At 37.3% G+C, this 14,370-nt stretch overlaps 1 protein-coding gene across 1 annotated transcript; it reads left to right on the top strand.

Moving 5' to 3' along the window:
* The first annotated feature begins 2,066 nt into the window (after positions 1-2,066).
* LOC18444439 (exocyst complex component EXO70A1) lies at positions 2,067-14,370 on the top strand. The gene is made up of 12 exons (XM_006854612.4): positions 2,067-2,253; positions 3,166-3,261; positions 3,474-3,679; positions 4,159-4,413; positions 6,666-6,804; positions 6,891-7,103; positions 9,485-9,690; positions 11,836-12,036; positions 12,140-12,239; positions 13,032-13,141; positions 13,259-13,405; positions 14,101-14,370. Exons 1-12 carry the CDS (start codon positions 2,095-2,097, stop codon positions 14,216-14,218), a joined length of 1,950 nt encoding a protein of 649 aa, XP_006854674.1. The 5' UTR covers positions 2,067-2,094; the 3' UTR covers positions 14,219-14,370.

Raw genomic sequence — 14,370 nt, forward strand, 5'->3', positions numbered from 1 at the left:
AAAATTGCTAGCCTAAGTTTTCCAGGAACATTTAGTGCCAAACCGACTTAATAAAGTGCTGGACCCCAATTTTTTCATAACTCTATTGTCAAGAAAGAGGCATTTTAACTTAGAGAAGCGTATTTTGGTCTTTTTTGATTTGGAGGTATTCCTATAAAAGTATATTATGGGGTTATAGTGGCAAAAAAAAAAAGTTTGGTTGGGATAAGGTTGTTTAGAAAGTTCAAGTTGGAGGCATCTACAATTTTCCCTTCTTAAAATTGAAATAATTAAGCAACATGTTAAAAAAATTATAAAACTAAAAACCAATATGATATTGGGAAACACATCTAAACACATTCAAACCCCCTTAAAGAGAGAGAGAGAAAAGAGATATGCACCAAATTCCTTAATTGGCAATTCGATCATTCAAAAAAAAAAAAAAAGAGAAAAGAAGAAAAAAAAAAAGAATTTATGGCCACCTTGGGACTCTAGGTTTGGCAGCAAGCACTTAATTATCTTTTACCTCAAATCCCAAAAGATAACCTAAACTGGGTTTGGTAGCACTTAGGTGCCTTTTACCTCTAAACCCCAAAAAATAAATTAAATTTATCTTCATATATTATCCAGTATGTTTATCTCATTTTCATTCAAAAGTCAGAGAGTTTGGAAAAGTCCCGGAGTTGAGGGAAAGTTCCTACAAAAAATGTAATACGAGAAAAGAAGGAACCATTTACACCGCGAGAGGAATGGAAAAAAAATAGAGGGAAAAATGTGCCTTCATAAAAAAAAGAAAAAGAAAAAGAAAAATAAAGCGGTGAAGAAGAAGAGGTAAAGGATGGGTAATTAGAAAGAGTCTCGTTTTATAGAGGAGCCTTCGTCAGGAAGAAGATGGTGAGAGGAAAATATAAAAGTTGGATGCTTAAACAAGTGTTTAACATATCAAGGATACCACATTTATATTTTGATATTTTGTTTTGAGGGTTTTGATACTTTTTGAACTTCAACTTTTTTCTCAATCTTTCTTCTTAAAACTTTACGAAGAAAATATTTAATGTCTTCGAATCTCGCAACTCCCATTTATGAAACAATACATTCGATGTCATTTCAAATCTCTCCACCCCCATCCATTAACTAGCATATGAACGTGTTGTATTTAAAAAATCAATTTTGATATTAATATATATATATATATATAATTATTTATTTATTTATTGTAAGTCTTTTGTTTAGTAACATATATGATAATATCTTATGAAAAAAATTTATGTAAGGATGCTACCTTATAATGTAGAGCTACGGATGCCCCTCAAAAATCCATTGGAAAAGGTAGTTTTAATGTTGAAAAACCCTTTGATTGATCATCTCGACATCGAGATGTATGACTATGAAAAATAAAAAGATTTTAAGTATAAAAAATAGTGCATTTTACAACATATTATCTACACCGTCCATTTTCAAGATTTCCATATGTTTATAGATCTAATTGATTTTAAATATTTTTTAAATTTAAAATTTTATAATTGGATATAAAAATAGATTTTGAGATAATCTTAAAAACGTTTTACATAAAAATTATATATCATGATAAAATTTGGAGGTGCACCTTATCTCTACACCTACTAATGGATCTGTAGGCAAACTGCACCCATGTTTTATTTATAATAAGAATTTTTTTTAGGTGAATTTATTTACATTCATATTTGGTACACATGTCACGTAAATAAAAATTATCAGATGGAAAATTTTCCACACAATTGATCCTAATGCAGTTTTTTCATATAATTTGGATATGAGAAATAAACACTCACAATTAATCTCATGAAAAATATTTTTCAACTACCATTTTCTGTCGTCGAAATTACACACGACTTTCTCTCTCTTAAAAAATTCAAAGCTCTTTCGTAGCATAGAGCACGTGCTGGGAATCCTATATTACCAGACAGGTGCGTTGGTGCCTCCTATGTAATCTTCTCTCTCTAAAAAAATGATGGCATGAAGAGAGAGAAAGTGCCATATACAATACCCAACCTGTTTGCTGGCTGCCATTATAATTCCACATAAAACAAGCAGCCATGGCTTAAAAAGCTTTGATCTCTCTTTCTCTCTCTGATAATGGGCGCTCCATTAGCCATGGAGAGCTTGCAGAAACGCGCGGCCTCTATGAAAGAGAGCTTGCAAAAGAGCCAGACCATCACAGAGAACATGGTCTCTATATTGGGTTCTTTTGATCATAGGCTCTCGGCCCTTGAAGCAGCGATGCGACCAATCCAGGTAAACCCTAGTTCTAACCCTAAATCTCATGAAACCTTATTGTAAAACTTCTTGTAGATTCATGGTGAAAACTTGATTTTTCTTGAATGCTGCAGCTGACCTTGATTTTAGTAATTTTGATGGATCGTTGAGTAATTATATGGTTTTGGCATAGTCTAGTTGTAGATGGAGTTCATAAATGGCAGTTATCATTTAATATTTGGGTGTTGATAATGGAAATTGTGGTTTTTGGGGGGAAAGGTTGTTAATTTGACATGCGTAATGCATTTTAAGTTTTCGTTTTTGAGTTTTTGTCTGGTCAAAACCCATTTCTTCAAAATGTGATGATGCAGGTTGATTTATGTGTCATTTATTGTTGTTTGATGTGAAAGATTAGGATTTTGAAGCTAGGGTTTCTGTGTTGACATGGGAACTTTATGTTCATTCATTATAACTTTTGATGTTGTTGAAATTGGGCTTTTTTTGTGCAAGATATGATTTTTCATTTTTAATTTTTAATTTTATTTATTTTCACAAAAGCGTTCCCTTCATGGGACAAAAAAGTGGTGCTTTGTAATATAATCAATTAAGACGTTTTAGGTACTTTGATTTTGGGCAAAACTTTCCCAATAACAAGGCTTAACGAAAGCAAACATCCATGTACAGTTTAGGCTAGACAAGTATTTCTTGTTGGGTTTTCATGCTACTCTTGAAACATACTTATATGTTTTTCTTGTTTTTATAGATGTTGATTGAACAGACTTTGGGGAAATTCACTTTGTATTAAGAACTTGATTGCATGTGTTGGAAACGATGTGAATGATTGAGTTAGAACCTTCTTTCTGGAGATTCATAGTGAGAGGTTTTTGGATATCCATGTCAAAGTGACGTGTTTATCGGTTTATTAATTTACCCTACTCTTTAACTTTACAGGTCCGTACGCATGCTATCAGAAAAGCCCATGAAAACATTGATAAAACATTAAAGTCAGCTGAGGTTATATTAGCTCAGTTTGACATCTCTCGCCAGGTTTGTGAATTTGGGTTTGCTTGTGGATATTCCTTCTTTCTCAATATAAGATTGTTATATGGTATAACACATGGTGAATTATGCTAACTTCTTAACTGATCATTGAAATTTTGATAAGTGAAGTCCTCCTGCTTAATATGGCAAGATTTTATTGTGAATTTGTAATCTGTTTGTGTTTATCTACTGCTTTTGTCCCTTGCCAAACAATGTAGGTTGAGGCCAAAATAATGAAAGGGCCACATGAGGACTTGGGTGGCTACCTAGAGGCCGTTGATCAGTTAAGAAGCAATGTTCAGTTTTTCAGCTGCAACAAAAGCTTCAAAAGCAGTGATGGTGTCCTTAATCATGCCAATGGGTTGCTTGCCAAGGCCATGCAAAAGCTGGAAGAGGAGTTTAAACAACTCCTCTCCGCTTACAGGTTCATTCTTGTAAATAAGTATTTATTTTGATCATTAACATTTATGGAGCTGCATTTAAAACTTTATGTGGGACCACTAGGAATACCACTGGTGTAGTCTTTCTCTAGGAATAGTATTTCTCCTAATAATATTGGGGAACCTCTTCAATGGTCTGCAATTTATATTTTTGCAAACACAAGAAAATTAAAGAGTTAAACTAGCTTAGGATTGATTCTGATGTCATATATACCAGCACAGGCATGCCAAAAACTCTACTATCTTGGAAAAAGTTGTATGCAATTTGCAATTTCTTACCAATTGCATGTAGAGAGTTGATCCTATGCATCTCTAACCTACAACAGAAATATCCATTGGATTAATATGCAAAAGTCAATTGTCGGGTGATTAGTCCAGTGGTATGATTCTTGTTGTGATACTTTATACCTAGTTATTGTTCAATTGTCATAAACATTTTGAGGCTCTGAATTTTGAATTTCAGCAAGGTTGTGGAACCTGATCGTCTTTTTGAGTGCCTCCCAAACTCTATGAGGCCTTCTACTGGGTCACATGGGGACCAAGGTGATTCAAGTGGTAAGAGTCCTGGCCATCAACCTGACCATCAGGTGAAAAGTACAGAAGGTGTAGTCCCCACACTTCCAACTCTTATTCCACCAAGGATAATGCCATTGCTCCATGATTTGGCTACTCGTATGGTGCAAGCTGGTCATCAACAGCAATGCTTAAAAACATACAGGTTTGTTAATTTACTTTTGTAGGAGTTCTCCTGTTATGGTCTCACCATTTGTTTGTTTCTGTAATTTTTGTTTGTGCACCTACTTCCCTCTGTATTTTTTCCTTTATTGCTTCGGTTGTTTGTGTTGTGTGCGCACAAACCACAGGTGATGGAATGTATTCATGTATGCCTGTGATTAGGTTCTTCTTTTTTTTAGTGAATTCACTTTTTGTTAATTGTACAAGCCTATGAGGTATGCAAAATTGGGTATGATATGGCAAGGACAACAAGAATGTGGCAACTATTGTTTGTTCAGAAGGATCTTTTGGTCCAAATGACGGGCTCAGTTTCCTTCTACTAGCTGCGGTTGAGAGCTGAGTAGGGCCAGTAAGCCGACCCCATCATTGGCCTGGGAATTGGTTATGGCGTTTTCCTCTCTCTAATTGTTGTTGAAAGAGACTTGTATTGACCTATATATGTGAAAATTTTGACTGAAGATGCTCTCCAATGGCCAGGAGTGAGGTGAGGCACCTGTCGCCCAAGTTATGACTGTTATGAGAGATAGCCTTCACCACTAGGTTTTGACCCAGGCCTGTTCGAGATTTTGGAGTCCCACAAGTAGGGCTTTGGATTTGGCATGGGTGGAATCTGCGATTCCTGCATGGCTGGAAAACGCGAGTAGGGTGTGTCCTCTGTGGTTTCTAAAGATATGCCCAATCATTGCAGGCACCGGGTTACTGCAGGAACTTCCATGGAAGTGTAACTTGCTGAGGAGGTGGCTCCCACAGAGATGATCTTGAGATTCTGACTGGGTAGACTGTATAATGTGTTTCCATTGGTTCTCTATGTCCAAAGGGTAGTATGATTTAAGATCTTTGCAGATTCGGGCCTAAAACATGATTGTTGCCTTGTTTTGATCTTTGATGGATGCCAGGGTACTCTCGGATTCTATGAAGTTTCACCTGTGTCATGAAATCTAGATGCCTCCAAATTGTGGTGGCCATTGCGAGAGCCAGAGTGAAATACCCTTATCAGTAAAGTGGGTGATATGTAAGATGAAATAGGTTTCTATGGAGGCTGGGTTGACCCAGAAGAGGTTCAATAAATCTCGTAGGAAGGGTCATATTTGAGTTGTGAACTTGCAGTGGATAAACCAAGGGAATTGATTCCTTCTCTTTACCATACCTAATACATCAGTTTGATAGTGAGAAAGCCCAGCTATGGCCCGGCTTGGGTTTGGGTAGGGGAGGGCCGTATAGGAGGTGGCTGAGAAAGACTCGGATGGGGAAGGGGACCATAGAATTCTGTCTTGTTGTCTGGGATAAAATGGCATTGAGGTACTGCCGAGGGGGAGATCAGGTCCGAGGCTTCCAAGCCGTTGAGATCTCTGCAGAAGCAGGGGGTCTGCACAAGCTGGTCATTAAATATTTCATAGGATCATGACATTGTGATGTCCTTTTTAGCTGCATTATGATGGAGACTAGGGAAGACATGTCGCAGATCATGCCAAAATCTAATTTGATTGCCTTTCTTGGCTGCAAATCTGATTTGATTGGAGACTTTCAATAAGCAGGTTGGTGATGGTTTTCCAGGCTGTGATGCTCAGGCAGTGTCCGGGCCGTTTGGCAGTCACCCAGGGTCGTTAGTGTCGTATTTATGTTTCACAACATGCTGCCATGGTGATTATGGCTTTGCACAAAACACCGCTACCACTTGCCTAGCAGTTCACTGTTACAGTGCTTGAGGCTCCCAATGCTGAGCTTACCTGCCTGTCCACTTAGGTTTACAAACCATTTCCCATTGACTCGGATAGAGCTTATGGGTGGCACGCGCTCCATTCCATAGGAAGCCACACGTATCATGTAAGCCCAACTTCTTGACAATGGACGTGGGCATTTGGAAGATAATGTGATTATCTTTTTTTTTTCTTCATAGTGTATTAACCCTAAGCAGATCTTCTATTTGTTTATTTTCCTAATATACTATTTTATTATGCACTACTTATTGTTCAAGTAAATGAAAGACAAAAGAGAAAGAAATTAGAAGAATTCTTCTGAGTAATTCCCATTAACCTGTATTATTTATAGTGCTTATATTCTCTGTACTATTTCTGAAAGTTTTCTCATACATGCTCCCCCAATTTTCCTAGGGACGTGAAAATGTTGTGCTCATATGAAGAAAGCATGTTTCTTGTTTGTGTGGATGTTTTGATTCCCATGCTTTTCCTAGCATTGAGCATCATTCAGGATTGACATTCAACTTTGCACGCTCAGGGATACACGTGCTTCTATTATGGAGCAAAGCCTTCGCAAGCTTGGTGTTGAAAAGCTTAGTAAAGATGATGTACAAAAGATGCAGTGGGAGGTCTTGGAGGCTAAAATTGGCAATTGGATTCACTATATGCGTATTGCTGTAAGATATTGTCCAGACTTCCACAGCCTGGATATATGATCATTGTTTTAGTTGAATAGTTAATTATTCTTTCATGTTTGAAACAGGTCAAACTACTATTTACTGGGGAGAGAAAAGTTTGTGATCAGATTTTTGAAGGGATCGATAGTCTCAGGGATCAATGCTTTGCTGAAGTAACTGCAAACAGTGTCACGATGCTCCTTAGTTTTGGAGAGGCTATTGCCAAAAGCAAGAGATCCCCTGAAAAACTATTTGTACTTCTTGATATGTATGAAGTAATGCATGAACTACAGCCAGAGGTATCTTGTATTCCATTCTCAAACTGTCACCTGGGTTTATATCTTCTTTTTTTGGAAAAGTGAATGGTGGTAAATTAGTCAGTTGTTGGCTTTATGTTTTTAATAACTTAAGCAACATTTACTGCATTTGGAAGAATTGTCTGGGGGAAAGGGGATCATTTTCTATTTTTTTCCTTAACCATCAACTTTCATATTTTACTTTGATTAGCAAAAGTAGAAACTGCAGTAGTGGAAAAATTGCATCCTTCTAATTAGGAGTTAGCCAATTCATGGGTGTACCGCTTTCCTGATGCAATTTGAACAGCTCATAAGATGGCTTTATATACTTGTGCTTTTTCCTGGAGCAATCTATGGTCATTTTATTCCCGTTTAACACTCAGTGTTCAGGATCCATGCCTCTATTTGGAATTGCTTCAAATTTTATACATCTTTATGTTACCAACTTCCTATTTCTAATAGTGTTTATGCACTTATTTCCATACTTTTGCTGGCTGCTAGCAAGTGTTAGGAGTCCCTGTTTTGCTCGTTGATGTGTTAGGATCCATTTGATATTCTGTATATAATCTTATTTATATGAACTTATTTCTTATGTTATTATTCATGCATGAGATCTGATGTATGTTGGAGTTTCATGTGCATTGGTCATGACCTTGACCAAATAACCTAAAATTGTAATGAAAATTGGTAATATTAAGAGCAAGTGTCCTCGAAGGCATCTCAGCATCCATATGGAAGAGTGCTCCAGGCATATGATGTAATTGAAATTCTTTTGTTTCTGTATCTTCATGAAACAAGCTTTGAATAAGAGTCTAATTAATCAATATTGATGGATTAATAAATATTTCAGTCTAGAATTTCAACGGCAATTTTGTTGATTAATGGTGGGGGGGAGAGAATTTCAGCAACTTTCCAGTTACTGTTTTGTGTCTCCAAAGAAAAACCCCATTGTTAAAAAAAATTGTGTTTGATCAGTTGTACCATATTGTGAGTCTCTTTCATTTGTTTCATTTTTTAAATCTTGATTTTGTGTGTGTTGTCCTTTCTTCTTTTCTTTATTTCATGATATGGTTCTTGGGCCTTGTCTTCATTATTCTTCTGAATTGTTTTCTATCTAGAGGTTGGCTTAAATTGACGAAAGTCTCTTGTACATCTGGGATACTTTGGAGAAATATCCTCTTTGTTTAATTATCTTATATTAAGTTAACTCAGACGCTCATGAACTAAGTCTTCAACGATCTTTTAGTTACCCAATGTCTCTTTAAATGCATGTACAGTGATATTTTCAAAAATCCCCCCCCCCCCCCCCCCCATATAGTTTTTTTGAAGTGTCTCATGAAACATATGCTGCTCCCCCTCGCCTAAATTAGGTTTGTTAGGCCTATTGGCTATGGGTTCCAATTTATACAAAGTTGTGCATGCACAAGGTAAACCAACATCACCAATCTATTGAGCATGAAGCAACCTTTGCTAGTAGACGGTAGATATACAGGATCAGAGGAACATTGGATGGCCTCAGGGCCATCAAACTTTTCAAGTTAACCTCTGTTGTTGAATCCCACTTTGATCCAATAGTTCCCACATGGATTATTGTTCTTCCTAATAATGCCTTAAAAGCGATGAGAATTAAAGATAACTAGGTCCTTTGTTTTTAGGGCTATTCCAATGTTCTTCAACGAACTAAATTGAGTGTGAGTTTGTTGCTCCAGTTCATGCCACAATTTTGAATGTTTTTTAATTTGACCGCAATATCAAGAAATTGGAAATTCATTTGAAGCATGGTTGTTGGGATCAGGAGTGGGACCTAGAGCGGTATTAGGATTGGGATTGGGAGCTGGGGATTGTGAAATGCTAGAAAATCCCTATGGCTAAGAGTGCCATCCGTAAAATGCATATGTTCGGGATCTAGAGATCCCAACCTTTTCAGGATCTTGAACCTTACCTTTTGGGATCTTCATCCCAACCCTTTGGGGATCTTGCTCTCAAATGGTTGTATATACTCTTTAAAATAGGGATCCCATTATTTATAGCTAGCAAGCAATGTGACTATCAAAAATATAGTTGTGTTGCTAGCTAGCTATAACTAAAGAAAATCATATGTTTGGTTGGTGCTTTGGTTGTTAAGGTTGGAATCAAGATCCCTGATAATAGGAATCCAGATCCCTAACAATGGGGATCCATATCCCAAAATTAAAAAACTGAGATCTCTTTCTCAGAGTGCTAGAGCGAGATTCCGGAGTGGGATCGCCTCCTATGTTGGGAGATCCCGGTAACTATGAAGTTTTAAAAAATTGGAAACGCTTGTCGAATGGTAATTTGATCATTGCCAGATTAAATTTCTGCACCTTCACGTTTTCACTAATTAGCGTATATGTGCCATGCAGATTGAAACACTTTTTGAAGGAAAGGCATGTACTGAAATGCGAGAAGCAGCTTTGAGTTTAACAAAGCGGCTGGCACAAACTGCTCATGAAACTTTTGGCGATTTTGAAGAAGCAGTTGAAAAGGATGCTACAAAGACTGCAGTTTTGGATGGAACTGTTCATCCTCTTACTAGTTATGTAATTAACTATGTGAAGTTCCTATTTGAGTAAGTTTTTCTCTCTGACAATTTATCTGGAGAATTTGATATTAATTTCTTAAATATTAGAAATTCATGTTCAATAAATAATCACAAAACTCATGGTAACAATAATGGTGAGGCAGCTACCTGTTTTGGTTTTTACCTTCCCCCCCATAATCTGATACTATTTATAATTCAATCATTCTTTTCATTCTGTACCTGCAGACCTAACTATGTTATAATTGATAATTCATTTTAATGACTTTGAGATTTTAAGAGCTGTGCTGTTTCTGACCTTTAAATCATGGATTTTTGCGTTTATTGCCCTAAGGGTTCTTTAAATGCTACTGTTTACAAATTATGGTTTATCGGAATTTTATAGAAAATAGGTCTGTTTTTAAGCACATTTTATTAATAAGAATCTAAAGTTATGCTAAGCTCTATGCGTAGAATTCTTAGACTTAGAATTGACCTAATAATTTATAGGCAAGAAATTAGCCTTTAGTTACCCCTCTATGCGTAGAATTCTTAGACTTAGAATTGACCTAATAATTTATCTGCAAGAAATTAGCCTTTAGTTACCCCTATGCATGGCTGTATATGCAAAGTAGTAGCTTCTACTGCTTTGGAAGTGTTCCGAATGCCACTGTCAAGTGACAGTGACGTCTGTCTATGTTATCACATTCAGTCAGACCCCCTTCAATTGCTAGGGGTGCTAATAATGGACCTACAAAAATATGCTCCAAAGCCAGGGAGACTAAATGGCCTTCAATGGGAAGGAACATAAAGTCTATTACCAACCCTCTGTAGATGGCTTGGTGCTGATATCACACAAAGGTTGTGTGAAGCAACTATTCCTTACCTTAAATGCAGGTTTGCCTATCCCGGAATGTTGTCTGACTCCGGCACCCTGGCCAATGAAAGAAAATGGCCCTTGGAGTTGCGACCTCAGAATGATCTGGTCTGCACACACTCCTTTCGATATTTGATATGTTCTTCCTATATTTACCCCAAAAATTTTCACGTTGGGATTTTTCCCTCTCATTTTTTGACTATCTTGCTCAACTCTGGTAATGCCAGATTGCCATTAAAATTGGCCTGGCAATGGGCTGGGCGATTCGTCCTGGCATTGCTGGCCTCAGCCTACATATTAGCCTGTAGGGCCCAGCCTGGGCTGTGCAGATCATGGTCCGGCACGATGCAGGCTGGGCAGTTCATGGCCTAGCCTTTGCCCTGCCACATATAAAGGAAGAGTGTGGACCTGGCCCTTCCAACAGGCCAGGTCAGGGCTATAGCCAACCAGGCCGAACCCAAGCCAGGCATACAGTTTCAAATGATCAACAAAACCTAGCTTGAGTTAAGTCATGAGGTTGGCTACTATCACCTTTCTTTTTGGAGTTTTCATCCGCTAACACAACAATATTTTATTGTAATTCTAGGATAGTGTCAAATCTTAAACCCCAGAAATTATTTTCTAACCAATACCTATGAGATCATGGCCAATCTTATTTTGTCCACAACCCCCCCACCCTCCCCTCGCCACTGCACAACCTCCCCAAAATTCCATTATTCTCTCGTTCCAAAACCTCCTAAAACTCAACAAATTTACAACATTTGATAGTACTTATTCATTCTGAGAAGGTCAATGGCCGTACTGGGAATCTATGATGTGAGAAGCCATAATAAAAATCCAGCTCTTCTCATTCAGTTACAATTTATTGTCAATCCTTTTTTTTTTTTATCCCAACGGTTGTTTGTTTCAAAAAACAGTTGTTTATCAGTCTTGATGGCTGCCTCTGGCCACTTACACTAGATTCCCAATTTTATATGTTTGTGTTTACTGGTTAGGTTTATGTTGGTAGCTAACCACCCAAAACACATACAACCTTTATCTTAGGAAATGACTGCTCAAATGCTGCCCCTCTCTGTTTTAAGCTGCATCCTCTATGGACCAATTCATAATTCCGTGGGACCCTGAAGCCATAATTATAAGCTGATATAAAATTTATAGTTTTCATGTTAGAAAGTTAATAACGAAGCATTTAGCTACCATAATAAGTCAGCTTTCCTTCATAATTTATTCTTTGCCTCAATTTCTATATCCATTGTATTTTCTGATCCATTATACTGCTTGTGAGTGATTTTATGGAATCCTGTACCAACATTATGCAGCTACCAATCTACATTGAAGCAGCTTTTCCAGGAAAATGAAAATGGAGGTGGTCCAAATTCCCAGTTGGCTACAGTAACAATGCGAATAATGGCTGCTCTCCAGACTAATTTGGAGGGGAAGTCTAAGAATTACAAGGATCCAGCATTGACCCAACTTTTTCTCATGAATAATATACACTACATGGTCAGATCAGTTCGCAGGTATTTTGAAAGAAAGTCACATCCCTCATTGTACATATATTTTTAATCGTCCTTCCATTGTCAGGTCAGAAGTATATATTTTTAATACTCCTTCCATTGTCAGGTCAGAAGCAAAGGATTTGTTGGGAGATGACTGGGTGCAAAGGCATAGAAGAATAGTTCAGCAGCACGCCAATCAGTATAAGAGAGTTGCATGGGGCAAGGTTCTATTTTGCTAGACTAGTTCACTCATTTTCATGCTGGATAGCAATGCTCTCTTTGTAAATCATGCGCGTATGGCACCATTTTGAGCGTGCCCATTTTGGTCTTCAAGAGTTGTGGGCTTTAGCTTGACATCTTTCTAATTTTCTCCTTTTTGGATTCTTGGAATTATTTGATACATGTGATTTTTAAAAATCTTCCAGATTTTAGGTTTGGCAGAGCATTCCTTCATTCCAAAACCTTCGGAAATTTCCATTCTATTTCTGCTACCATCATATAGGGTTCTCTATTATTTTTTATCAAAATTTTCCTTGGATAGTGTGGTAGCTAAATGCTCATTGGAGTCACGTTGTTACCTCATTTTTATGATATTCTCATGTGAGATTATGTACTTGGGATACAAACTTATCAATTTTCAGACTTCGTAAATCTTTTCAGTATATCTCCGCAGGATTTGACCTCTTTGTTATTTCCATAGTTGGCATTCTAGGAATCCCCTCCAAGGTAGCCCAGACAATGACATTGTAGGAGTCCTAGCCGGTTGATGAAGTGCTCTGATCTCTCTTTGAAAAACCATCTGCTTTCTTTCTCATAACTACCACCAGCTAACTAGAAGAAAGAGCTATTAATATGGTCATTTGTTCTCAAGGACCCTCTTTTATAAAAGCAAAGAGACTTGATCGGCTCTTGATGTGCATGGCATATATAACTCTTCACCACATTTGACAACTGACGTGCTGTGGGATAATATTTTGGTTGAATTTAACAAGTGGTGCTTCTTTTATCTTTTCCAGATCCTTCAGTGTCTCTCTGTGCAAGGTTTGAGTTCATCTGGTGGTGGTAGTGGGATGGGAAATGATAGTGGGAACAGCAGTGGGGTCTCGAGAGTGGCAGTGAAAGACAAGTATGGAAACCACATTAGAAGTAGAGTTTTGTTTTTATTTTTTTTAATTGGCCAAGTCAAATTCTAGTGTTAATTGAGGTAGTAACTGATGAAATTTGTCTGTTCTTCTTGATTCAGGTTCAAGAATTTCAACTTGCAATTTGAGGAACTTCATCAGAGACAGTCTCAATGGACTGTTCCTGACAGCGAGTTGCGAGAATCGCTAAGGTTGGCAGTGGCTGAAGTTTTGTTGCCTGCATACAGATCTTTCATCAAACGATTCGGGTATGACCACATGCTCAAATGACCTCTCTCTCTCTCTCTCTCTCTCTCTCTCTCTCTCTTGTGTGTATGGTTTTTTTGTGCATATATGTCTTTGCATATTGGTCGTTCTGGAGAAAATTGAGTGATATATTTTGGATGCTACTTATAAATACCACTGATTTATAAAAGATTGCTCTAATGCTGCTGCTGTTAAAAAAATTCAGAAGACAAGGCTATGAAAATGGCACAGAAGCCGAAGTTGTTAAGGGAGTTGCCTGATCCATTCCATTTCTTTCTGAAAAGTATTCACCATATTTCTGGGAGTCCTAATTTTTCTATAAGTGTTTTTATTTTATTTTATTTTAGTTTTTAGAAATTTTGGTGATTCAATAAGTAGTAGTTATTTAATCCTGGTAAGTTTCCATGGCTTCTTATAAGTTCAACAAACTCTGATATCTCTCCCAACGAATATCCGATTGATTTGATCAACTGTCTGTCTCGTGGTTAGCCCCATTCATGGGCTCTTCAGCTCAAGCATTATGTTCCAATCAACATAAACAGATACAATAATATATGACACAATAATAAAAATAAGTCTTGACATTTTGGTGGTATATCATTGTTATGCAATGTTTGTCTTTTGATATATCTTGATATACATTCTTACGTGTTAAGAAACGGCTGAGAGTTTTGCACTTACATATGAAAAATTGCAGGCCCTTGGTCGAGAGTGGAAAGAACCCTCAAAAGTATATTAGATATACTCCTGAGGATCTCGATCGGATGCTTGGTGAGTTCTTCGAGGGCAAGACATGGAATGAACCTCGGCGATAGGTGGTGGTGGAGAATAAAAACCTGTATGTATAGACATTTTTTATATCTAATACTACTACTCATCTTTTTTTCTTCTCTCTTGAGTTTTGCTGAAGTTTGTGATTCATTTTTCATTGGAAATAAAATGTGGGACTCCAAGCCCATTTACCCCA

The sequence above is a fragment of the Amborella trichopoda genome, chromosome 11 (assembly GCF_054954075.1).
Source record: "Amborella trichopoda isolate Santa Cruz 75 chromosome 11, AtrichopodaSantaCruz75HAP2 v2.0, whole genome shotgun sequence".
Lineage (NCBI taxonomy): Eukaryota > Viridiplantae > Streptophyta > Magnoliopsida > Amborellales > Amborellaceae > Amborella > Amborella trichopoda.

Excerpts from the sequence above, each read along its gene's own strand:
- LOC18444439 (XM_006854612.4), top strand. The coding sequence starts at position 2,095 with ATGGGCGCTCCATTAGCCATGGAGAGCTTGCAGAAACGCGCGGCCTCT. Across the intron at positions 4,414-6,665 it reads CAATGCTTAAAAACATACAG|GGATACACGTGCTTCTATTA; the intron begins GTTTGTTAATTT and ends TTGCACGCTCAG. Across the intron at positions 6,805-6,890 it reads TTCACTATATGCGTATTGCT|GTCAAACTACTATTTACTGG; the intron begins GTAAGATATTGT and ends TGTTTGAAACAG.